At 34.2% G+C, this 27,836-nt stretch overlaps 1 protein-coding gene across 3 annotated transcripts in view; it reads right to left on the bottom strand.

Annotated features, from left to right (window-relative positions):
• Window positions 1-27,836, bottom strand: part of WDR17 (WD repeat domain 17) — a 107,508-nt gene that overhangs the window by 30,337 nt on the left and 49,335 nt on the right. For all 3 annotated transcript variants that reach the window (XR_016229932.1, XM_051832508.3, XM_051832497.3), the window contains 13 exons: window positions 27,531-27,653; window positions 25,000-25,184; window positions 22,038-22,206; window positions 17,844-17,935; window positions 15,092-15,174; window positions 13,983-14,069; window positions 10,167-10,331; window positions 8,468-8,670; window positions 6,531-6,680; window positions 6,313-6,443; window positions 5,888-6,013; window positions 4,287-4,442; window positions 1,762-1,826 (listed from right to left, as the gene is read on the bottom strand). Coding sequence is in view for 2 of the 3 variants with exons in the window: in XM_051832508.3 (XP_051688468.2) it covers window positions 1,762-1,826; window positions 4,287-4,442; window positions 5,888-6,013; window positions 6,313-6,443; window positions 6,531-6,680; window positions 8,468-8,670; window positions 10,167-10,331; window positions 13,983-14,069; window positions 15,092-15,174; window positions 17,844-17,935; window positions 22,038-22,206; window positions 25,000-25,184; window positions 27,531-27,653 (1,735 nt within the window). In the remaining variant the exon portion in view is untranslated. The remainder of the gene's footprint in view (window positions 1-1,761; window positions 1,827-4,286; window positions 4,443-5,887; window positions 6,014-6,312; window positions 6,444-6,530; window positions 6,681-8,467; window positions 8,671-10,166; window positions 10,332-13,982; window positions 14,070-15,091; window positions 15,175-17,843; window positions 17,936-22,037; window positions 22,207-24,999; window positions 25,185-27,530; window positions 27,654-27,836) is intronic.

The following is a 27,836-nucleotide window of genomic DNA, read 5'->3' as shown; positions in this document are numbered from 1 at the left end:
TACCTCTTTTTAGCTCCTTTACTCTGTTCTGTAAGCCTGGAATGCTTTCCTAGCCTCTTGGCTATCTCCTGTGTATCCCTTATAGTTCAATTCAAATACACTAATTTAGGTCACAATTCCCCTGTTACCATATCTGAGCATACCCCATATTTTAAACTCATTAGGTACCTACCATAAAAAGCAATGTAGTAGCATATTAATATTACTAGCCTCTTTAAAAGTATGTCAATAGTTATAAAAATTACAAAATAATTATTACTTTCATTCTATGAATTATTACCATAGATTGACTATACTTTTAGCCTAAGTGACATTCAAGAAAGCTTGTGGTGAGGTTGAAAGAATGTCTTGTCAAATAAATATCCCCTGCTGTCTTGATTTTATTAAGGATCCAGTGGGAGAATTAGCATTCACAAGTGTGCTGTAAAGGTACAGGAACATAGAAGTATTCGAGATTCTAGAGCTTAGAACAGAGAGTATTCAGTCAGCAAGCTAGTGACAGCCTGTTGCTTAACTTACTGGGAGAAGAGATGACAGGGAATAGTCTACTTTCCCATGGCAAATGTGTTAATCCTTTTAGATTTTGGTCTCTCTCTCTTCTCTCTCTCTCTTTCTCTGCATGTGTGAGCAGTAGTTGATTAGTTTTCTCCTAAACCATTAGAAATCAAAATTTCTCTTTTCAATGCCAGAAGCAAGGTAACTACTCACTAAATAGTACTCCACAGGCATAGCACAGGGATTAGCACACAGGGGCACTAAATACGTATTTGTTGAAAGAACAGACTAAAATAGTTGTAAGCTGCAGGTTGTACTGCGTCCCCTCAAAAGGAATGTTGAAGCTTTAACCCAGGGAACCTATGAATGTGCTCTTACATAGAAATAGGGTTTCTGGTTAGGTAATTAGTTACATTATTCAGATTATTCTGGACTATGGTGGGTCCTAAATGCCATCTAACTTGTGTCATTATAAGAAAAAGAAATTTGGGCACAGAGACACACAAAGATAGACATGTGGAGATCTGGCAGAGATTGGAGGGATGCATCTATAATCTGTAAGAGGTCAAGAATGGTTAACAAGTGCTAGAAGGTAGGAGAGAAGCATGGAACTGATTCTTTTGCAGAAACTCCAGCAGGAACAAACTCTACCAGTGGGAATTCTAGCCTCCAAAACTGTGAGAGAGTAAATTTGTGTTGCTTTAAGTCATCCAGATTAGGGTAATTTGTGAAGGCAATCCTTGGAAATTAACACATCTGTGAAAAAGTCGTGTGTGTGTGTGTGTGTATTGGATTCTAAAACAAGGACACCTAGTAATGTTTCCTTACTGGTCAGATATTTCTTTTTCAACAGTATCTCCCTTCTAACCATGGAAGGAAATGGCAAGAGTTAGTGTCTACACAGAGCATTTTGGAGATTATTTATAAAGCAATATTCTGTGGACTTCTGAAAACCTTTAAAAAATCTTACTATTTCTATTTAAATAGCAATACAATAACCTGTTAATAATTTGATAGTATGTTTTTTGTCCACTGATATGGAGGAAATTTGCTTTTTACTGTCTTCAACAGAATTAAAGTAAAATATAAGAATACCAAAATGACTTACAACTGATTCATTTCCTTTGTTCTATCTATGGATATAAATTTAGTTATTACATAAGACAAAAAAGGTAAAAAATATCAATAACTACTATCACATTTATATACTGTTCCTATTTTACATGTAATTATAAAACATATTTATACACACACTTACGGCCTTACCTCTGCATTAGCTTTTTCCAGTATTTCAAAGATACCCCTGGTGCAATGGACAGGGCTTTGTCCCACTAGGATAGAAAGAACGAAGAGTAGAAGCATATCTGTTTTGATTGCACTGTGTAATTCTGAACTCGTTTTTAAAAGTCAATTTGTTATATTTATAACATAGAATTTTAAAGTCTAGATTTCAATGTATATTTTTCTATCTCATTAATTCCACTCAGAATAAAAGTTAAGATATTTTAAAGTAAAAGAAAAAATGCAAAATTCAAAATAAAAATTCAATTCCAAATGTAAAGGGTGAGAAAGAGATAGAAAGAGGTATCATTATATTCTTAGAATTGTACCTATGAACTACATTTAAACCTGTCCTCATTATATTAAAAAAATAGAAAATAAAAAGGGAAGAGATGCAGGTGGTAAGAAGGAGAGAAATGATAGGGAGGAAAGGAATAGTGACAAATATGAGGTTTGAAATATACACAGATTAACTCTTATAATGCAATACGAGAACAATCCATTCTATGATATTCTTTGTCAAAATAACACTGAAATTCTTACTTCACATTTACTTATATTTAACATATATGTCGGTTGTTTCTATTTTATTATTTCTCTATTGATTTTTATAAACTTTATTTATTGCCACTTCTTCTTTTCCAGTTGGTAATACTTGTCTTCATATTATAAAAAAACTGGACTGACTATTATTGAAGCAGCTCATGTTCAATCCAAGGTGACTGTGACATTTATTTGAAAAAATGAGTTTCACTTTATTCAAAGCTAGAAGGGAACTGAGGAGAAAATATTCTGAAAAAGAACTAGATGAATCAAAATTTCATTTTAATTAAAGCTCTCCAAAAAACTAAAATTCCACTGAAATAAGTATAAAAATAATTAACTGAAAATATGTTAAATTTTAATACTACATATTTAAAATTATGTTACCTAAAAGATAACTTAAAACATGTTTTTGGGAGAAATTCTTCTCTAATGTAGTAGAAACTGGATAAATGAAGTTAAAATGTAGACTAAATTAACTTTGAAGTCACCAAGTTCTTTTAATATAAATGTCTTAAAAGTGAAAGGATTAAAAGTTTTTCTAACTTCATAGTAGAAAGCTTACAGAACTAGAAAAAATAAGCAAGTGATTATGAACAATTACAAGGATACCCATAATTCTAAACAATTGAAAGCAAAGTTTTATGAATCATTAAGTCCATCAGTCCATAAATGAGCTTTCCTAACAATATAACTATTAAATTTAATAGACAGGCATTTGATTCAGATAAGTTTTGAGTTAAGAGAGTTTAAAGTACAAATACCCAAATATGAAACTTAGAGACAAAATTACATTTTTACACCAAAATTATTCATTTTCTCCTTGACTTTTGATAAGTTGTTTAGTAATGTCCTGTTAAAAAAGGAACTTTTAAATCAAATCGTTATTACTGCATTAGTAACAGTGTTGCATTGCTCCTAAATACTTTTAAATTTACAATGTCTTTCCAATAACAGTTTTTAATAGTACTTACTATTTTAGAGCAAGTTGTAATGCACTGTCTCTAAGTGTATGGGAAAGTAAAAAGGTGAGTGAAATTTAATTTTGATACATTTTAATGTAACTGTATTACTTGGTGTTATTTCATATTATTTACAAGTATATTATATGATGCTTTGTAACGACAAAATTAACTAACCTAAAGCTTTTCAAAACTCAATAAACTATGAAATGTGCCATGCTATTCCAAACTTTGTTTTGGTATGGTAGGGAATGGTATGGTAGTTTGTTGAACTAAACTACTTATGCAGAAAAAAAGCCCAATTTTATAATTCTGAACTTTCAAAAACTGAAGATACCCTTGTAACCAACAAACACCCAGACTCACAAAACAGGAGCTCCCACTTGCCGCTGTGCTTCACTCCAGTCACTACAGACCTAGTAAAGGTAGTCGCTGCAGTAAGTTTCAATAGCATAGATTAATCTTAACCTTTTTGAGAAGTATGTTTTGCTGATACAGTCCTCTGTGAAAACATCAGGAAGGGCCTTAAGCAATATACTTCATCAGATGATCCTCAATGGAAACTCCTCTTGAGGCTAGTTTAAGATTTAGTTATGACAAATAGCACTAGCAAGGAGTTTTCAATGTGAGAAAATTGACTACGATGGATATGTTTTTAAGGATCAAAGCTCTAGTCTAGGAAAGGGGGTTTCCAACTGCAGAATACACATAAATCACCAGGAGGGTTTATGAAAAAGCAGAGTGTTGGGTTTATCCCTAGAGGTTCTGATTCTGCAGATCTGGAGTGGGAAATGCTATCTCATAGGTTCCCAAATGATGCTGACACTCACGCCTACTGTTAATAATAACTACCTTTCTAGAACTTACACTTGATATTAAATTTGTAGAGAATCAATTAGACGTGAACAAAAATAAGATTCATATTTTAAAATTTATAATTAAGCATATTCTTAATCCATTGAATGCTATTGTAAACTCATTAATTTTACTTAAACAGCATTTTACCTCTCCGAGCTCAACCATAAGTTCGCAGTATCTCTGAATTTGTCCTAATCGCAAATGTATTTCGGCAGCTTCCTTCAATCTTTCCTCTTTAGTGGGTACACCAATACCACCACCAAATTTAGACATCTTGACAGTTGTCAGCTCTTGGGCTTCAGACTGAGTTAAAACCAAATAAAAATTTAAAAACTTTGTTACATAAGACCTGGTAGTAACAAATAATCATAAAAACACTATATGGGTAAATATTTTAAAAGCACCAAATATAGAAATTCAATACTAAAATATTTTCTGCATAAAACCTGATACTTCTTGGAGGCCAGCGCTGTGGCGTAGTGGGTAAAGCCACTGCCTGTAGTGCGGGCATGCTATATGGGCACTGGTTCAAGTCTCAGATGCTCCTTTTCCAATCCAGCTCTCTGCTATGGCCTGGGAAAGCAGTGGAAAATGGGCCAAGTGCTTAGGCCCCTAAACCCGTGTGGGAGACCTGGAAGAAGCTCCTGGCTCCTGGCTGCCAATCGGCCCAGCTCGGCTGTTTCGGCCATTTGGGAAGTGAACCAGTGGATGGAAGACCTTTCCTTCTCTCTGCCTCTGCCTCTCTGTAATTCTGCCTTTCAAATAAATAAATAAATCTTTAAACTAAACTAACTAACTAACTAAACTAAAATAAAATGAGGTAGTGATTTTAATTTCAATTTAGTTTTATTTATTGTATTTGATCAATGGTATATCACTTCATCACTACCTTTTGGGCCCTGGACTTCTGTATACCACAACACTTAGATTATTTTAAAGAGAATAGGATACAGCCTACCCCAGTCACTACCTCATTCTAATTGGCTCCTACATTGTCAACAGTTTATTATTAAAGAAAGTACTTTGACTTTATTAAAATAACTGTTTCATGTGGCCATCAAATCCAGATCCTTGGTGCAATTCTTTTTATGTTCTAATAGTTAACTTTTGATATTTCATTGAAAATATATAAACTATTTCTTCTTTCTGGCCTCAGGATGAGTTTTGTTGTTGATACTGGACATTGCCCCATGAATAAGGTAACTAATATTTTGTACTGAAATTCACTCAGTTACAATATAACCAGTTTTAATAAAACATATTCAGAATATAGTCCATTAGGTCCTCCAAGATCAAAATCAGAATACATTTTGTCACTATCATCCAGGAAGAGGGTAAAGATAGCATTTCAAGCAGTTCCAGTGACTTTTGCAGAATTTCATGACAGTCAACCTATCAAAACCATGTCATAATACATTCTCAAATAATTTATGTTCTCATGATCATTTTTATCCAAGACTTATCTCCTCCACGTTCACTTATTTCAGACTGCCAAATTAATCACACAAATATTCATAATACAAAAGAAATCACTTCAAAAAGTTGGTGGAAGAAAGATGTTTATTTTGGTGTAGAAATTTTTTGAACTCCATGCATAGATTTTTCATAATATGTAGTTTCATGAACTTTCTGCAGACTCCTCTTGTATGCGTTTGTATGCAATATCATTTTTAATTTTCACAGTGTTAAAGAAAAAAATGCTTGAGATGCCTTATTTTGAGTATACCATATTTCCATACTTTCCTTACCATTCTAAATTTAATCAGATGTTTTAAATGCATTATTCCTTTACAGTAGTTCTGAGGAAGTAAGCTATCATCTTTTCCTTTTATCACGGCAACCAAGTTCCATAAATTGTCACTGCCACCTGGAGGCTAAAAAGATTATATAAAATATCCAAAGATATAACAGTGAATTTAAAAAATTCACAGCTTTTTGCATCTTTACAAATAGTACAATGCAGGCATATTTAAAATGAAAAAATAACAAAATAATGACTATACATTATTCTGTTTATTGCTTCTGGTTTTATGCTGATCTCATCTGTACAGATTATGTTAAGAGGGATCCACTAAATCGGAGTGGTTCATGTAGATATCTGGCAACTTAATATTTTCATAGATTCATTTTGGCTAACGGGAAAATGATTAGGTTTAATTCCTATAATACTTACTGATAAACATTCTGAAAACCATCTTAGTTTTTTTGCTCGATGATTACCAGTTTGTTTTTCTATTTCTTGTTTAATATCTCTTGACACTTTGCCGCACAATAGAGGAGGAGTGCCTTGTTCTATAGCATTATCTGAAGAACAGACATAATTCAGTGAGAAAATGACTCTTTTAAAGTATTATTTGAAAATAAATTCTCATCCATGCATATGTTCAGTACCAGTGTTCCCGATAATTTCTTCCCAAGGTCTGTCTGCCAGAATATTTATTTGCAAAGGAGTGATTAAAGGTGTTAATGACCAGAGTCTCACTGTGGAATCACGGGAGCAAGAGGCCATAGTGAAGGGGCGACTTGGATGACATGTTAAGCCTGATGGAAAAACACCAAAACCTATTTTAATTAGAGAAAATATTAAAAAACAGTTTGCATTTGTATGCACCTCATAAAGCTACACAGAATTAATTATAGAGAAATGTGAATAAGTTAAAAGTTTCCACAGTCAACCTTAACTTGCATTAATTAATATCTTAGCTAAAAATAGTGTAAGAATGCAACAAATTATTTAGCATATTCTGTAAATATGAATATAACACTGAATAACTCTAATCATTAAAAAACAAATGGCCCTGAATTAAAATATTGAAATTATGTTTCTTTTGCTTAAGCAACAAGTATGCATAATATTAATAGAGAATAGGAGACTGTACAGTTTAAAGTATTAAAAAATAAGATATTCTTTTTTTTCTGACAGGCAGAGTTAGACAGTGGGGGAGAGAGAGAAAGAGAGAAAGGTATTCCCTCTGTTGGTTCACCCCCCAATGGCTGCTGCAGCCGGTGCGCTGATCCAAATCCAGGAGCCAGGTGCTTCTCCTGGTCTGCCATGTGGGTACAGGGCCCAAGGACTTGGGACATCCTCCACTGCACTCCCGGGCCACAGCAGAGAGCTGGACTGGAAGAGGGGCAACCGGGACAGAATCCGGCGCTCTGACCAGGACTAGAACCCATTGTGCCAGAGCTGCAGGTGGAGGATTAGCCTAGTGAGCCACGGCACCAGCAAGCCATATAAGTTTAATTGGTTGTATTAGAGTTACTTTCTCTAAGGAATTATTTTTGCATTATCAGTCTACTTCTTTCTCATCAAGGTATGGCAATGAGAGTGAATACAAATGCAAATGAGAATAAACTGATATGCAAATAACAAGTAAATTCATTTTCCAAAACCAGCTCAATTATATCAAATAGTATCATATTCAAACACAAAACATTGCCCTAAATATACAAGAATAGGAGAATGGCTAAATAAGTTATATTTATTCTATTACTGATTTTTCCTGTTTTAAATTTACTTCTGGAGTGATAAGAGAAGAGAGGAAATTCAAGCACTACTGTTATAAATTAGGGGGCTGTAAAAAGCCCATTATTTTAAATTTCCATTTGTCCATGAACTTTTGGAATCTTCCTCATATGTGCATTAAGTGAATGTGTGCATTGTGTGTGTGTGTGTGTGTGTGTATACACAGAAACATTGATATAAACCTGAGAAAGAGGGAGAGATGAAGTGAGGAAGGGTGGGAGGGAGGAAGAGAGACAAAGTTAAAGAGAGAGGGAGAGAGAAATAGAGAAATACCACAGTGCTATCAATAGTCATCTTTTTGTCATTTCTACTGTTTTTTTTTTTTTTTATTGTCTCTGTGTTTTTTGATGGCTCAACAATAAATATTCTGGGGCCAGTGCTGTGCTGTAGTGGGTAAAGCCTCCACTTGCAGTGCTGGCATCCCATATGGGTGCCGGTTTGAGTCCTGGCTGCTTCACTTCTGATCCAGCTTTCTGCTATGGTCTGGGAAAGCAGTAGAAGGTAGCCAACTCCTTGGGCCCCTGTGCCCACGTAGGATACCTGGAAGAAGCTTAAGGCTCCTGGCTTCAGATTGGCCCAGTTCTGGCCATTGTGGCCATTTGGGGAGTGAATCAGCAGATGGAAGACCTCTCTCTGCCTCTGTAACTCTGTCTTTCAAATAAATAAATCTTCAAAGAAAACCAATGAGTATTCCTATTTCATAACGAGAAATACGTTATTTAAAATGAAACTCTTCAAAGACTTTTTAAAAAGTTATAAGCATTGATATATCAATATAATAAAGACATGAAAAATACTTTACCATATACATCCGCACCATGATCACAGACAGTATCCAGACAAGTTCCTTCCCTAGTGTCCCATACTTTTATAGTATAATCCCAGCTGCCAGATACTAGTAGATAAGGAATCTCAGTATTCCACATTAATCCCCTTACAGGTGCAGTGTGTCCACTAAGAATATTTATGCAAGCATCTTGAGTATAATCCCAGATTCGAACAGAACTGAAAACAGAATATTATGTGTATAACTCAAATTATAATTTATCCAAAGTATTAACGTACTCTTAATAGAGTCCAATGCTTATTTCTCAGTACATTTAAAAGCATTTTATGTTTCATGATATATTCTCTTTAGAACAGTTTGAAATCAATATTTAATGAGGTTAGAGTTTGTCTATTCCAATATGTTTTCTTTTACGCTTTTTGTCATTTACTACTGATGGTAAATGTACTGTTTCACAATTTATATATGAAAAATTGTTATCTTAAAGGAAATATACAGAACACATATAATCAGAGAAAGTGTGACTAATAACATAGATAAAATAATTTAAGAACACTCAAATTACTTGCATATCTTGAAAGTATATTTATAATTATGGGCATTATTTGAAAAATCATTTCATATTTATGCTTTTACCTATAGAGTAAATCATTACTTAGTGGTTTTTGCCAGTAAGTAATTTGCTTGATTAGTATAGAATCAACCTCATAAGAAGTAAAAACACAAACTATAATAATTAATTATTGTGTCTACTGTTATATACAACACAAATATTACTAAAATTAAAATTTGAACTCAAAATAAAATTATGATTTCCAAATGCTAATTTTACTTTCACATTTCAATATAATTTTTTAGTCTCAGACTTAGACAATACCAAAATAATAAAATACCAGTTATTCATGGTATAAAACACATTTTTTATCTTTAAGGAATAACTCTTTCTCTTTTATATAAAAGGACTCTTTCTATTCACCCTTATCCTAGCCCAGTAAAATATAATTGGATCTCCATATCTGAGGATTTCTCATTTGCAGATTCTATCAACACTAGATCAGAAACATTTTTTCAAAGTGAATTGTGTCTATGGTGAACATGCACTGACATTTTCCTTGTCATTATTCCTTAAACAATATAGGATAACAGTTATCTGTATAGCACTTACTTTGTGGCAGGTACTGCAAGTAAATTAGACATGATTTAGAGTACATGAAAGGATATGCAGAGGTTATATGGAAATGCTATCCTATATTATATAAGGCACCTGGGCATCAAGGTTTTGTACACATGGGGATCCTTGGTCCTGGAATCAATCTCCCATGGATCCCAAGTAATGACTATATATCCAAATATATTATAACTTAATTTTTGTGCTAATTATATATATAGCTAGCATTTAAATATTTTAAGGTTGAAATCATACTTAAAGTGATTTGTGTTAAAATAATTTAATTTATAGAAGGCAGTAACACAGTTGCCCTTCCTTTTATGACACTGTTGAGTTTTGTACTCACAACTTATGATACTTATGATTTTTGGTCAAGCTTTAAATAGTGTTGCTCCACTACAATTAGGTACATGTTACCTGCCTACTTGTTAAGTACATATTTAAAATATTTCCCCGTATTATTTTGTCTTACAAGTATGTACATTTCTAGGAAAATATAAACTCATGGTTTTAATGGCTGAAAATTCAGAATACAAAAATACATACCCATCATCAGAACCACTGCAAAGAATTCCCTCCCTCAGAGGAGACCATTTAACATGAAACACTTTTGCTGTATGTCCACTAAAAACTTTCAATGGCTGATCAGAACTGGTGGCTACATAGTAGACACGGACATTTTTGTCTTCACAGCCAGTGGCTATCATGTCCCTGAAATATCATCAATGGAACATTATTAACATGTGAAAACTTGATGTTATTTATTACAAATAATTTTACAATGTAAAGTAGCTCTAATTTCTAGAGACAGGTTTTTAATGAGGTTAGACAAAACACTTACACATGTGAAAACAGTGGGCATTGGCAGAAAATATTCTAGTAGAGAAAATTATCTCAGTGTTCCCTTTTAACAAATTGTTTTTGTATTTTGTTTATTTAAAATCAGAAGCAATATTTATATTTTTATATATTCTTTTTCAAAATGTTGACTCCATAGCTTCTCAAATGTTTCTCAAACTTTATATTGTGGAACTATCAGTTCCTCAGAAGACTCTCAGATGGCTAATAATAAATGTTGCTAACTAGTTGTAAGAAAATTATTATTACATGACCTGGCCAATTTTTTTTTTTTTGGTAGCATGGGTACAGATAGCAATGCTCCCCAATGAAAGAAGGCTGGGAAGACTCCCTGCAGACGCAAGCTGTCTCGTGAGACAGAAAGTCACAGTGCAGTTTCCCATTCCTCTTTGATGGATTTTCTCCCTTGAGATGCTTGCACTGTATGATGTAATTAAGGGTATTCTGCAAATGTAATGTGATTTTTAATATTCTGTGTTCTTCTTTCAAGAGTGAATTGAACAGCTACTCAAACCCTAATGGTGGTCACACAAAGAATACTAAAAGGAAAGAAATTATGAGTACCAGTCAAACTTGTGGAAAACATGTTGATGTGGGTTAGCCAGGGAGCAAGTTTAGGTCTGCAGAGGTGAAACTAACAAGCTCCTATTTAATTCTATCCTCTTAATTGTCAATCAAAAAGTCTGCTTTCCCAGGATGCATTTGCTTCATCCCTGACCTAAAGGGGGCTCAACCATGAAAATATGAATATTGAGCTCCACGTGAAACCTGTGAAATGCTGTGTATAATTCCCAGGTGGCTTCACACCTGGAGAGGTACTACCTCTCAACCTCACAAAGGAGGCCAACAACTGGAATGCGCTCTTTTCTGCCACAGACCACAGCCGGAGGTGCAGTTCCATGCTCTTTGCAATGCTCACTCCCTCTCTCTCTCCCCTTTCCTCCACCTCTCCTCCTTTTGGGTAACCTTTTGGCCCATTGCCCACTCAAGACAAGTATTTATCTCTGTGGGGAAACCCATGCTCACATGTATGTAAGTGTTCACTTTCTCACCTTTTGAACAAAAAGTGCTGAGTGGAATGTGAATAGTGCAATTAGAACACTTCTTAAAAGGTTTTTAAATTTACTGGTGTGCTTGGTAGTAAGAGTAACTTTTAAGTACAAAGGACTTCAGTGTCATTTCCATTTAAAAATTTGTTAACCAACTAAACATACTGCATTAATATATAATTTTCATCCTAAGTGGTAGAAATAAAAATGTCAAACTATTTTATTGGTCAGATGCAAGATAATTTGATTGATTTGTATATTAAGGTAATATTTATTTAATTTCTACTATTTTCAAGGCATAGTGAAGGTTAGCAATACAGTGTTTTGCTAATGATATACTGCTAATGATAGAGAACACAGTTGGTGATCTCATAGGGCTTACATTTTAGAAGGTGAAACAGTCAATATGCAAACAATGACACAATTAAAAATTAGTTCCATTAATTAAGTGCTCCAAAGGCATGTTATCAAGGAAATTTACCTACCATAGAGACCAGGGACCGCTTTTCTGTAGAAGTGACTTTTGAATTGAGAGCCAAAAGTTAGGTTGTAGTTATGTAAGCCTAAGCCATGTAGGGTATACCGTAAGGGGTGGGTAGTAGAATCTTAGATAAAAAGGGTCAGTATGAGTGAAAGTCTTGAGGTAACAATCTGCTGGCTGGTGGAATGCTAAAAGGCAATGTGGCTTGATGAAAGGAACAAGGGAGGCGCAGACCTGAAGTAAGATTAATAAAGTGGATAGGAATCAGATTGAATAGGAACTTCCTTGTAGAACTTGCTAAGAGTTTTAATGTTATCCTACAGCTCAGTGGGAAAGCAATGAAGGATTTAAGTTCAGATCTGCATTTCAAATGTTCATTTTAACTGCAACACAGGGGCAATAATATGGGAAGAGAAGAAAGGGTGATAAAGGGTGCCAATTCTGGAAATGATTGAGATTTTATAGGAGTATATAAACAATCAGTCAATTGTGATTGACTTAGAGGCAAGGGAATGGTTGCCAAAAAAAAAAAAAGTAAATATTTAGATAAAAAATATGACAGAAGGTGATAGTTGACCAGAAATGGAAAATGAGAAACTAAAATTTGCAAAAGAAAAGGCAAAAGATACTAGTTTTATCGATTTTTGTGGTTAACAATATCAGTCATTGAACCAGGAAATACTGGAGGATCTGCTGGTCATGAATTCACTCTTCCAATAATCTAACAGTGTGTTATAAATTCTTTGATATTTACTGAAAGAAATACATAGGGCCATCATTTTGTACAATGTGATCTGACTTGAATCAAGTAAAATGGGTTCCAATATTTTAATCTCTATATATCCATATGCAGTATGTTAAAGCATACAATAATCCACAATTTTTGATAAATATAAAGAAAATCTGCGTTTTCAAATATAATTAATGGGGCCAGTGTTGTAGCATAGTGGGTGAAGCTGCTGCCTGCCAAGCCGGCATCCCATATGGATGCCATTTCATGTTCCAGCTGCTCCACTTCCAATTCAGCTACCTACTAACGGCCCAGGAAAAGCAGCAAAAGATGGCCCACATACTTGGGTTCCTGTCACCCACACGGGAAACCCAGATGAAGGTCCTGGCTTCTGTCTGGCCAATCTCTGGCTATTAGAGCCATCTGGGGAGTGTTCTCTCTCTCTCTTTCTCTCTTTCTCTCTCTTGCCCTCTCTCCTTCAAATAAATAAATAAATCTTAAAAATATAATTTTTATCAAATTAATAAGAGGTTTCAAATATATAATTATTGGAAATGGAGTGAGTTAAAGGTTCAACTTTAGAGGAGATTTAATTTTAAATCTAAACTGATTTTTACATGGCAAACACTCAGATTTCAAGCCAGGTTGATTTTTGAAAACCACCCATTTAAACTCCATGTCTTGGGAAATTATTTAGTACAGAAGAACCCTTAGCATTAGTCAGGAGACAATATAAATTCATAGTAGAAGTATATCATTGCATAGCTTCTAACAAGGTAAGGAAAGGGCAACTTACCTATAGTAGAAGCCACACATAGGGCTTCTACAAAAACAAAATGGGACTTATTCCCATTTTTTGTTTTTCATGCTTTTTTTCTGAAGTATCAAAAAGTTGTTTTGAGAGTAGGAAATCAGTATTTCTTCTTTTTAATGAAATATTTCTTTATAAATAATTAAATTTACTACTATTTTGCATAATAATTTAATAGGCAAAGACAGGCTAGAGGGTATTAGCTTCATTTTACAGACAAGAGTTGAAGAAATCAGTATTTCTAAATCATGTGAAAATTTCATTGGATAAAAGTAGCTAAAATTAAAAGGCAATTATAAAGCCCCTACTTATTTGCTGGTTGGGTAAATGTTATCTAAAAAAGTGACAAGTATAATCTATGGGAATAGCACCAAACTTTAAGATTATTTAAAATATCTGAAATGTGATGATTACTTCAGGAAAAAATACTTACTTGTTGTTTTGGCTCCAATCACAACCAAACACTGCAGCTGGATGTTTGTATTTGTGTAGCACTTTATTATCAATTGTTCGAATAATACTGAAATTAATAATGATACATTAACAAACAACATTCTACATACATTATTCATGAGGACAAAGTCAGCACTGCAAATTTTCAATAGAAGTATTCTGGGATAGAGACTTTGTAATGAAAAGTTTGTAAAACTAGTTAAGCAATACATTTAAATCAAAAATGATACATTTTTATTTAGAAACTATTTTCTTATATTTTTAGTTAAGGAAAATATAGGTTAAAAATTTTAAAACTTACTGATATAACTAACTTAATGTTTTGGATAGTAGGCTTCAACATTTCATAGTTTAACATTTACAGTATTTAAAACAAATAATTTACAGAGTAGGTGGTATGTGCTGACACCAAGACCTACAAATTATAACATTTTCATGGTATATTCTCAGTGATACAACTAGAAATTCAGAGAATATCTGGACCTCTGCCACCAATAAAAAATAGATTTCATATTACATAAGTGCAAAAATAAAAGAAGTCTTGTACCCTACTTTATAGTTACCATAATAGTTATTTGCATCAGGATAAGAAAGAATCTGTGAATAAATTAATGTATTATAGAGTTTTAAGTCTTTTAAAGAGATACTCTTAAACTAAACATCAACAGTCCCAACAAAAACATTTAAGGTTACTGGGAGTGATGGTGACTAGTGCTTACAAATGTTTAGTCGCTGGATGTTGCATCTACCAAATAAAAAATGCCCAGGAAGTATATGACTATGTGGTGAGAATTACATAGACATCCTTAATTCTTAAAGTTCTTAAAGTTTCCTTGAGGCAATTCACAGTCTTGTAGTCATAACTCATGTGATGTTTTCATTTAAAAGGCAATGAGTGGCTCATTTAAAAAATACTATTGCCTTGTTATTTATTGGTGAAATATTGTAGCAAAAGAACATGGGCTTATAAATCATATTTATGATAGTTGGTGGAGCTGGAAAAATAAAACATCACTCATACAAAACTGGAATAATCAAGTGTGTTTTTTATAAAGAGTGCAATTTCATAATATCATATATTGTACTTACCAGAAACCATCACCACTGCAGGTTGCTATTCTTTTGGAATCTTTATGACTCCAGGCAATGCAGAATATTCCATTTTTTCCATGCTTCAAAAAATGCAAAATACCTATCAATAAGAAATAATTCACCCCTTTTTTCTCTTATTTACTTACTTCTTCTGAGTATCATTTTTCTATTAGGAACTTACTCTGCATTATACTAAAAGAGACATTCCTGTCAACAGCAGAAATCAGAATGTATACTCTCCAGGAAATTGTAAAGCTGTCATACTTAAGAAATAACTCCACTGTTTTTAAGACATAAATTAGGCAACTCTAGTTCTTTTTGCTGGACACCATGCTTCTTAAGCCACCTGTGTATTTCAGCTCTGCTTCATGACTTTTCCTGGAAGCACTGGTATTGAGATGAAGATAATTCTTTATATGCTTTCAAACTCAGTATTTCTACAAATATATGGATAATTCAACAAGTTCATAGAAAACAGAATTAAAAGATTAGTTTAGTTTGTTGCAAAATTCATGCATAGGTTTTAATATGCATTTCCATGAACATTTTGAAGATATATAATGTAAGAAATATTATAATTACTATTGTTTGCTTCTCTAAATTTCAATTTTTTTGTTAGTATGAGCAAAGGAAGATATATTTAAGTCAGAAACCTCCTGCTGCACCAGCCAGGAGGGTGCTCCAAGAGATGAAAACCCTCAAAATTTTACTTTTGTGAAAAAAGCAGTTTTAAAGTTATTTCTATAATTGTATTTGCCTGTCATCTGTATTCTAGAACTGGGGAAAGGTTAAGGGGTAAAACCACATCTGGTGTGCTAAGTTTTACAACACATTATACATGGTATTATCTTTCCTCTACTTTGTGATAATGAATAAAGGTTATAATCAGCTCGTTTGTAAATTTTAATTAAAACATTTCTATTTAGTATAGAACATAAATGGTATTGCTATTAAGCGGGAAATTGTGGTACCATTAAGGAGAAGGTTACTTTGTAAGTACTGTTTCAAATTTCTTAAGTCAATCTTTAGTCTACTGCTTTTATCTCTTTGTGGGTCAAAGAGAGCTGACACAGCAGGTACAAAAATGAAACTAGCTCCCATTTTTATTCAATTTACATGGTACAAGTTTTCTTTCAGCTTTATTTATTCCCAAGGAAAGTACACTTATAGTTAATAGTCTGCATTTACTTTTGTGGGGCACATGAAGCTTATTTGTATCCGGCATTGTTAATTTTCCCTGATTTTATTGGATAGTACTTAAGCATTCCTGATATTGGTTTTATCTGTGCTACTAAATGTTGCGAAAGACGTGAATGGATATAAGAGGTGGCCCTTGTACTGAGATGCTGAGTTGCCAAAATCATGTTGGAACATTTTTTTTTTTTACAGGCAGAGTGGACAGGGAGAGAGAGAGAGACAGAGAGAAAGGTCTTCCTTTGCCATTGGTTCACCCTCCAATGGCCGCCACGGCCAGCGCGCTGCGGCCGGCACACCGCGCTGATCCGAAGGCAGGAGCCAGGTACTTCTCCTGGTCTCCCATGGGGTGCAGGGCCCAAGCACTTGGGCCAACCTCCACTGCACTCCCTGGCCACAGCAGAGAGCTGGCCTGGAAGAGGGGCAACCGGGACAGAATCCGGCGCCCCGACTGGGACTAGAACCTGGTGTGCCGGCGCCGCAAGGCGGAGGATTAGCGTCTTGAGCCGTGGCGCTGGCCTCATGTTGGAACTTTTAAAGCACTGATGGGCAGACATTTTAGATCACAAGATGCCGAAATGCCACAAGATAAAATGAACAGATCTGATAGGTAAGATTACAATTGTTGATTCTAGGTCAGAAGTTCCATTTTCAGGATAATTTTTTTTATATCCTAGTATTTATTATGGATTAAGTTGTCTTGGTGATGGAAGACAAAGGGCAGTGTGGGCATTGTTGAACTAAAAGAGCATTGCTTTGCTGCATATAGGATGTAATTTTAAAAATCATTTGTAAAAGATTCTTCTTTTGACTGCAAAATTGCTTACTGGTGGTTGGTAAAGACTGTCTAACATTTTGCATTTGCTACATTACTACAGAAATTACTGAGAAATCTAGGTTACTAAAGAGTATCCTCAAAGGGATTACAGTTTTTTAAATACATGGCATTAAATCTTCAAATATATAGAGTACTTTCAAAGAAATTATGTTTAATAAGATTCAGCAACTGTTTAAAGTAAATGAAGTTTCAGGATAGTGACAAACAATCCTAGATATTAATCATATTTTCCTTAAATTCATACCTAACATATTATAATTAGATTATACATATTTTTAAGGTATTAATGGAACTCAGCAAAATATGAGTTGAAAATTTAATCTCTGAGTCTGAGGATAAATACAATATGTGACATTGCAAACAGAAAATTGCTAGGTTTTAAGAGCCTGCCTGTCATGGAATAATAGAATTTGAGAACCGGAAGGCAATCTAACAAAATTATACACTTCAACTTCATCATTCTGTACTTGAAGAAAAAGGTTCTAGGCAACAAAATGATTCTCCCTACGTCAACAGCTAATTAATAACAGAACTAGGGCTATAAGTAGCTTAGGCTCAGTTATAATTTTCAGAATTTCATTTTAGCATGTAAATATATTCTTGCATTTTCTTTTAACTGAAAGAACATACTTGCCACCAGGTTACTGTTATGGGACATTTAGAAAATGTCAATCAGCTTCAAACTTACATTACTCAGTAGCAATAAATACATCTTACCTCATTAAATCGTTGTAAAATTTTGCCCTTCTGAACATCCCAAATAAAAGCACCATTTCTGGAAGTTGCCCCAGCAATGCAATTTAAACCACCTTTGAAAACAATTTGTTAGACATTATATGAAATGCTTGACATAAATATAATTCTTTTCGAAAATGTTTTTCGGGGCATGTATTGTGGTGCAGTGGGTTAAGGAAAAAATAATCTTTGAAAATATAAGACTTGAGATTTGCAAAGTTTCAAAACTTTTTTAAATGAGAGTTATCAAATATAGAATTACATAAATGCATCAAATAAAAACAATAATAAAATCAATGTGTCAATTATATAGCCTCAACAATGATTAAAACATGACCCATTTTGTTTTGTGCACAGTCCTTGGAGGATTTCTTTGGAGCAAAAATCTGACACAGTATTTATCAACAGATACTTCAGCATGGATGCCTAAGTACAGGAGCTTTTTTTTTTTTTTTTTTTTTGACAGGCAGAGTTAGATAGTGAGAGAGAGAGACAGAGAGACAGAGAGAAAGGTCTTCCTTCCGTTGGTTCACCCCACAAGTGGCTGCCATGGCCGGCGCACTACACTGATCTGAAGCCAGGAGCCAGATGCTTCCTCCTAGTCTCCAATGTGGGTGCAGGGCCCAAGCACTTGGGCCATCCTCCACTGCCTTCCCGGGCCACAGCAGAGAGCTGGACTGGAAGAGGAGCAACTGGGACAGAACCGGCGCCCCAAAATGGGACTAGAACCCGGTGTGCCGGCGCCGCAGGCAGAGGATTAGCCCAGTGAGCCACAGAGCCGGCCAGGGGCTATTTTACTATCAAGAACAAATTATGGGGGCCGGCCAGCACTGTGGCGTAGTGGGTAAAGACCTTGGGCCCCTGCACCCGCATAGGAGACCAGGAAGAAGATCCTGGCTCCTGGCTGTGGATCGGCGCAGCTCCGGCCATTGCAGCCAACGGGGGAGTGAACCAGCAGATAGAAGACCTCTTCTCTCTGTGTAACTATGACTTTCAAATAAATAAATAAAACATCTTAAAAAAAAGGAACAAATTATGATAATCACAATTACCACAAAAATTATCAACAATTCTTCAATATTCATATTTAATGACTATCTAGTAATATTTTAATGGTTGAGTCTTTTATTAGAAAAGTACATGAAAAATAGTTTCTATATCAAAAAATAAACAATATTTTCCATTTATCAGAAAAAATACCAATAAAATGAATTTACTGCTAAGTTAGTAGATGGCCGACTAAAGTAAATATATTTTGCAGCACGGAGAGATTTTCTCCTGTAGAAAAAAGAAGCATCTCCCTAGGAATAAAAATATGAAGGAATTACTTTGTGATACATGATTGATTATAAACACTCAAGAAAAATCTTCACTGTTCTTTAATACTGTTAACATTTCCATTTTGCTTACCTTTATAGGTTCTTAAATTTTCAAATTTACTTGCACATATTTTTATTTTTCTGTGGTAGCTACTCTAAAATATAGAGGAATTATGCAATCATCTACATTCTACTCTACTTCCATCCTTGTCAATATTTATTATGTTTTAAAGTTCACTCAAACTTATCTAAAAATCATGATTTATTAGTTATGACACAGCAAAAAAATGACAGATGTTCCATTTGCAACATTTTTATTTTCTTGCTGCAAATCCTCAGCATAGTGAAATAATGCTTTCAGTAGAATCGATCCTTTTGTATTCTGATTTGAAACAATGGTTTTTATAGATTTTTTATTTAAAGTTGTAGGTCTGGGATATGCATATATGTATATATATATATATATATATATATATATATAAACTAGAAGCACTTATAGTTACTTATGTTACTGTACTGCTTGGCGCAATTTTTGTAAAACTGGCCAGAAGAATGTGCTATAAATTTGCATATCAGAATAATTAAGAATGCAGGCTTTGATACATTTTAGTTAAAGCAACAAACATTGTTATTAAGAGTTGTGAGAGGCTGGCGCCGCAGCTCATTAGGCTAATCCTCCGCCTTGCAGCGCCAGCACACAGGGTTCTAGTCCCGGTTGGGGCGCCGGATTCTGACCCGGTTGCCCCTCTTCCAGGCCAGCTCTCTGCTGTGGCCAGGGAGTGCAGTGGAGGATGGCCCAAGTGCTTGGGCCCTGCACCCCATAGGAGACCAGGAGAAGCACCTGACTCCTGCCTTCGGATCAGTGCGGAGTGCTGGCCGCAGCGCGCTGGCCGCGGCAGCCATTGGAGGGTGAACCAATGGCAAAGGAAGACCTTTCTCTCTGTCTCTCACAGTCCACTCTGCCTGTCAAAAATAAATAAATAAATAAGAAAAGAAAAGAGTTGTAAGAACCCTTTCAATATCTCTGGTTGTGGAAGATGAAGCACATATAAAATCAGTGATCCTTACCTTCATTTGTGTCACAAATTGCTCTGTCAGATCATTATGATATGCTGATAGATACAGGTTTACACATCCATTCACTTAAAAATACTTATAAAAATTCAAGAGATTCCTAGACTCTCTGAAGATATTTATAATCCTCAGATACCCATAAATTCAGGGTTGAGAATCCCTGCATTTGCAGACATAAATTAAAAATAAGGAGGGGGCGGTGCTGTGGCATAGTGGGTGAAACCACCACCTTCAGTGCTGGCACCCCATATGAGCACCAGTTCGAATCCCGGCAGCTCCACTTCTGATCCAGCTCTCTGCTATGGTCTGAGAAAACAGTAGAAGATGGCCCAAGTCCTTGGGCTCCTGCACCCGTGTGGGAGACCTGTAAAAAGCTCCGGGCTCCTGGCTCCTGGCTTTGGATTGGTGCAGCTCTGGCTGTTGCGGCCAATTGGGAGTGAACCATTGGATGAAAGACCTCTCTCTCTCTATCTCTCTCTCTCTCTCTCTCTCTCTCTCTGCCTCTCTTCTCTCTGTGTAACTCTGACTTTCAAATAAATAAATAAATAAATCTTAAAAAAAAAAGTGTGGAATGAAGTGGCAGGAGAAACTGAAGTGACTCCATATTGCCTGATGGCTTCATTAAAACAATAAATAAATAAAGAGGGGATAAAATTGGGGCACAGCAGGTTCTTTACTACTTTGGATGCCTGCATCCCACATCAGAGTGCCTGGTTTGAGGACAGGCCACTCTGCTTCTGATCCAGATTCCTGCTAATGTGCTTGGGAAGTGATGGATAAAGATCCTAGTACCTGGGCCCCTGATACCCATATGATAGGCCCTGGGCAGAATTCCTGGCTCCTGAGTTCAGCTTGCCACAAGACTAGCCATTGTGGGCATTTGGAGAGTGAAATAGCAGGTGAAGATCTCTCACTTCTCTCACTGTAACTCTGCCTTTCAAATAAAAATTTTTTCATAAAATATTTAAGGATAAGATTCATACTGATTATTAAGTGGTTATTAAATAAATATATCACTATTAGGAACATTAAGTAAAGTATTTATACATATATATACACACTTTATAAAGATAAAAATCCATTTTAATGTGTAAAATAATTTGTTATAGGGAAATAGCATTTTGAGAGTTAATGTCAAAGGTTTTCATGGACAACTCTTCTCTTCTGGATTGTACAGGTAGTGTGAGTTGCATCTTTCTGACATCAAAGAACAGATCCTATTATGCCATAGAAGTTTTTAATACTGGAAAAGTATTTCATATAGAATTACATGTTTACAATTTTAATTCTACTTGGTACACAAAGGATCTTCAAAAGTTCGTGGAAATTGCAAATTATCTTTTAGTTCGATTTTCCCATGAACATTGTGAAATACCCTCATGTAATCATTAATATTTATGAAACAGATGTAACAGAAAAAGTAATCTATTATAAACTCTGAAAATAGATTTATTATTTTCATAAATTTGATTCACATGAAAAATTTCAGGAAAATTTTTATAATGTAAAGTTGCTGTATCTTTAAAGGCATAGCTATATAAATATAGCTACAAATAGATGTATCTTTTCCATGTGACCCAGTTATACAAAAGGGCTCAGAAACAAAGTATCACCATATGTAGTATATTCTAGAACCTCTCAAAAACTGACCAACCAATAACATTGGTATTCACTTGCCTCTACAGTTATCTCAACAAAGACATCAAAAGGAAAGAAATAATATAAATGAAAATAAAACTCAGATAAGTAACTTAATTCTCAATTTTAATAAAATATTTCTTACCTGGAGCCCATGAAATGGAATAAATAACTCCTTCATTACCCGGAGAAGTATACACTGCTGTTAATGTATTTATATCCCAGACTTTTATAGTGCCATCAAATGAAGCTGTTGCTAAAAGATTTGGATCATCAGGTTTGAATTTGCAGTCAAAGATAGTCTCCACATGTCCCTAGGAATGTATTATGAAATGTCACAACTATCGAGAAAAATCTGTGTTATAATAAACAAACCATAATATCTGATCAAGTTGACACAAATACTGTGGTGTCTCAAATATTAATCCAATGATATATAGACAAACAAAATATACAGAAAATTGGATTTATCACTGTGACTGAATTTTCTCTATGCTATAATTTGCATTAAAAGTTGAGTCTCCCTTATCTGAAATGCTTAGAACCAGATGTGTTTCAGATTTCAATTGTTTTGAATTTGGATTTTTTTTCAGATTTTGGAATAGTCACTTAGACATAATGATATATGTTGGGCATATGACCTAAACCTAAACATGGAATTCACTTATGTTTTATACATACTTTAAACACACTGCCTGAAGGTAATTTTATACAATATTTTTAGTGCACATGCATCAACTGCAAACTGTCACATAAACTCAAGTGTGAAATTTTCCATTTGTGACAAATGTCAACATTGAGAAAGTGTCAGATTTTGTGGTATCTTGGATTTGGGATTTTTGGATTAGGGATGTTCAATCTATATTTTGTATAGACATGGGTTCTACACAATCACAACTGTTTAAGTCAGCAACCAAATACAAAGATGTTGAAATGTGCCATTTTTCAATTTCATCCAATACAAAGCATCTTTCTCTTATGTTTTAATGCATAAATAATATGCCAGTACTTTATGAAACAATGGACTTTTTTTTTTTTTTTTTTTGACAGGCAGAGTGGACAGGGAGAGAGAGAGACAGAGAGAAAGGTCTTCCTTTGCCATTGGTTCACCGTCCAATAACTGCCGCGGCCGGCGCCCTGCGGCTGGTGCACCGCGCTGATCCGATGGCGGGAGCCAGGTACTTATCCTGGTCTCCCATGGGGTGCAGGGCCCAAGGACTTGGGCCATCCTCCACTGCACTCCCTGGCCACAGCAGAGAGCTGGCCTGGAAGAGGGGCAACCGGGACAGAATCCGGCGCCCCGATCGGGACTAGAACCCAGTGTGCTGCCGCCCGCAAGGCGGAGGATTAGCCTAGTGAGCCGCGGCACCGGCCGAAACAATGGACTCTTAATAGTTACTAGATTAATAGTATAATAGAAGGCCAAGAAAAAACTGACTGAAACTCTCTAATGAAAATATTCCTTTAAAAAATAAAAAATAAATACTAACGACATACTTCAAGATTCCGTCATAGTTTTGGCATAAGTGAAAGAATCAAGCATGACACAATTATTACTGAGCAGTGTTCGAAAATATTTTAGCAATTCTATTCCTTGAGACTTGAAAAATTGTTGCCATTACTTAGTCATTTGGATCCCAAACACCCAGAAGACTATAAAGTGGTAAATACAGATGTGTGTGTGTGTATGTATCTTTAAAGTTACTACGAATCACTACGTGACTATAGGGAAATCTACAAAAAACTACTTAAATGGCTAGAGTTACAAGTTTTCTTCTTCCAAATATAAGGAGACTTGAGAAATTCTTGTAAAATATGTATTATGAAACAACTGCAACCATGCATAGATTTCAAAAAGTTTTCTACCAAAATAAACATATTATTGTTTCATTTTTCCTTTAATTTTTGAACAATGCTTGTATTGGAGAATAGGAATAGAAACTCCTATTTAAGCAGCAGAAATTATAAAATGTTGGAATCTAGGGAGGAAGTTTAAACACAGGGACAGGGCTTTCTCTTCTACAACTAATACAGTAAAAATAGAGAAGGAAGACTTTTAAAATCTTTGTACTTCAGTTAATGTCAGATTTCACAATCCTGGGCAACTGCAACACTGCTATAAATATCTTTTAGGTAAAAGGTTAGGGGAAAATATTTCAAGGCTTAGCAAGAGGGAAGGAAGACAAGTTGTTATAGTGACTAAATGTTCACCAAGCTTGAATTGTTCCATTTGGTCACTTCCAGTGTTAAGAACATATTCAAGACAGGGTCTGTCTGTATGTGAATTTTAAAATGTTATCTCACTGCCATGACTTCAAATTTTATTTTTGGAAACCTTAAAATTTGCAGATGATGGAAAAATGCATTTTTTTCCTGTTTTCTTCTTATCAGCAAGAAGATTATGGATGAAGAGCACAATGTTATAGCCCTTTTGTTAATTTTATTAAAGCAAACATTTAAACATAAGTACAAATTTTAGAATGTATATTAGTAATATTTTTCTATCTTATATAATTTGAAATCGTTGTAGATGCTTTAAATAGAGCAGAAGATCACAATGAGATGTTTCTAGTAATATTTTCAGCAATTTCAAATTTGGGGATGTGTTAAGATGTGAAAAAGTCTAAGGAACACAATGGCTGCTTGCTGTCTACTGGTAGACATTTTTAAAGTGAGAAAAGCAATGAAAATAATTTACAATTAAGTAACATCTTTTTAAGATTTATTGGAATTATAAATTTAACACAGACTTTAAGTAAAATATTAAAGTGTAGCTATATACTTGACAGAAAATCTACTGGATTCAAATTGTGTGATTTTTTTCTACTAGTGTAACTGTTTTATAGCTTCCAGTGGATGGGAGCTCTCTTTCTCTATATATATGTATATCTGTCTCTTTGCATCTCAAATAAAAATTTTAAAGTTTAATATTTAAAATTTATTTCTATACATTTTTCTAAAATCTTTAAACAATTAAGATAAAGTCTTGACAAAATCATTGCTTACAATATAATTTTAACAATATTCTTATACTGATAAAAGTAAATATCACATACTAGTTTACACAAAATAAGTACATGTAATATAAGGAATGACCACAGACATACCAAGTCCCTAAGAAAATCCCACTTCTTGGCTCCCATATCATAAAGTCCAACTCCACCATCCAAGAAACAGCAAACCGCATGACCAGGAGGAAGAGAAAATGCTTGATTCTGTGTCAAAACTGGTGATGGGACTGCTTCGCTGGTAGAGGATGTATAATGATTTTTGATTGGAGATTGGATTGGAACTAAAAAAGAAGAAAAAAACAAGTATTCATATCACCAGCTTCCAACTGGAATGAAACTATGGCCTTAATTTGTTTTAAATTTGAGAATGCGACTCAGTAAATCCTTAGGCAATAATTACATTTTCTGCCACATGAACACTGTGGCATAACCAAAGTAAATGGGAATATAAGCACAAATTGGATATTATTTTGAAGAGGCGTATAGAAGAGCAGATGGAGTAAAGGAGCAAAATGGATAAAAATTATTGTATGAAGAATCACAATCTGTTCAGAATATCTGGTTTGTATATTTCCCCATAAAGTAAAGCACAGCATGATTATTTTTTAATTATAATCTTTATTCAAAATACTGACATTGTAGCCTTAACCCTCCCCATAAACATACATAAATGTGAATTCTTTTCTTTCAAAGCAGGTAACTCTTTCCCACTAATATCCAAATCAGTGAAAAAAATTTTTAAATTTTGTTTGTTATATAAGTTTCATCCACTTTGCCCTTCAAATAATTAAGTAAATCTTAAAAAAAAAAAAGCGGCATTTAATAGTAGTCGATTTGGTTCAATGAAATTTTGTTGACAGTCTGGTTAAAAATTCATATGGTCTATGACTGTGTTTTCTAATTTTTTATAACCTTTATATTTGTAATCCATTTGTAATCCTATTTGTAGTAACATTGTAATACATTTGTAACCTCTATTTGTAATCCATTTTTTGGGGGAATTTGTGTATATATATATATATTTAAAATCTCAGCTTTACAAGTGAGCTTGGTTATACTTGTCTTACACTAAAAATTGAAGACAAAAACCTGGAACTCAACAACAAGTGACCTGAAAAACATTATTCAAAAATGATTCTTGGGGCCAGCGCTGTGGCACAGTGAGTAAAGCCACCGCTTGAAGTGCTGGCATCCCATATGGGAGCCAGTTCAAGTCCCGGGTGCTCCACTTCCAATCCAGCTCATTGCTATAGCCTGGGAAAGCAACAGAAGATGACCCAAGTCCTTGGGCCCTGGCACGTGTGTGGGGGACTCAGAAGAAGCTCCTGGTTCCTAGCTTTGGATCGGTGCAGCTTCAGCTGTTGCGGTCAATTGGGGAGTGAACCAGCAGATGGAAGACCTCTCTCTCTCCCTGCCTCTCCTTCTCTCTCTGTGTAACTCTAACTTTCAAATAAATACATAAATCTTAAAAAATAAATGATGATTTTTATGTGCTTCTTAATATTTTCTGATTTATGTCTAATGGACTTGGGTTACCTTTTAATGAGAAAAATAATATATAAAAGAAAAGTATCTATGATATGTCAGTCATTTTAGGATACGGAAGTTACTGGCTACTAAATAAAGAAACCCACAAAAATGAAAAGAAGAATGCAGGATGCATAAACAACATGCAGGTCTCCAGTGTATTACTTCTCCATTGCTAATAAATCCACATCTGGAGTTTCCAAGCTGTAAATGTATTAGAACTCCACAGACAAATTTAGGTTGGAAAGGCTGGAAGTTATAACACAGAGAGTTTCTACAAGTTGCCATTAACCACTAAATTTGATATGAAAATAACTTTATTTTAATAACACTTGCTCTTTACTTAATATATTTTAAAGTTAGACAGTGGTCAATAAGGAGGAACCAATTACCTTTAATATTCAACCACTAAATACTCTACTATATATTTTTTATAATTCAAGCAAAATGCAAACAATAATAACCTTATAGTCAATTTATTTTTTACATTTAAGAAATTCTAATGCTAGGTATCCCATTAATTTTCCACATTTTTCTATAGCTTACAGATATCTTTTCTTAATTACAGAAGAAATGAGTGATAATCATAAAAATACACAAAAATAAATGATGATATAGGATATCTGTAATGCTAATTACTAACTCAGTGACAACAGGTGAATACATGAAACAATAGTTTAGATCTTATAACAAATATTTTGATTATTTTAGCTTAGTTATAGCTATAAGATAATATACAAGCCATATTTAAGATATAAAGTCCCTTGGTTTAGACTAGTCTTATTTAATCTCATCACTACTGGCATTTCCAACTTATTTTCACCAATATTTCCATTTAATCTTCATATCCAAAATTGAGATTATCTGAATATTCTTAGTAGCATTTATAAATATAAAATGGCTTTAAATATTTTCAATTTAGTAATATTATACATTTTTTGGCTTTCATGGTTCCTTTAGAAAACTTATTGTCAAATATTATTTTTTAAAATTGCTTTTAAGTAGCATTTGATACTATCTGATATGTTTAAATCACTATCAATAATTATAGAAAATAGGATAGTCTAACATATTAAAATTTTTCTGATAATTTTACATACACTTTTTTCTTGGTGGAGAATTAAGCACATGTAAGCAGTGAAATCCTGTTTTCTTTAATTTAAAATTATCAATAGGTGTTGATCTTGAAACATTCCAAATGCGTAGAACTCCCACTTGAGAATCTATTCAAATCAGAAAAAAGTACATGCTAAAAATTTTGCCTGAAATTACAATACCTAGATATAAAAATAATAGAAGCTTCAACTTTCAAGATTTTTAACATTTATTATTAACATCTTTCAAGTAATAATACTATAAAGTAGCACAATCAAAGAAACCATTGAAATACAATTGAATATTTACAG

The sequence above is a fragment of the Oryctolagus cuniculus genome, chromosome 2 (assembly GCF_051225735.1).
Source record: "Oryctolagus cuniculus isolate XC-2025 breed Fujian yellow rabbit chromosome 2, ASM5122573v1, whole genome shotgun sequence".
NCBI lineage: Eukaryota > Metazoa > Chordata > Mammalia > Lagomorpha > Leporidae > Oryctolagus > Oryctolagus cuniculus.
Note: the sequence above shows the minus strand (reverse complement) of the source record. Positions and strands in the feature narration are given on the sequence as shown.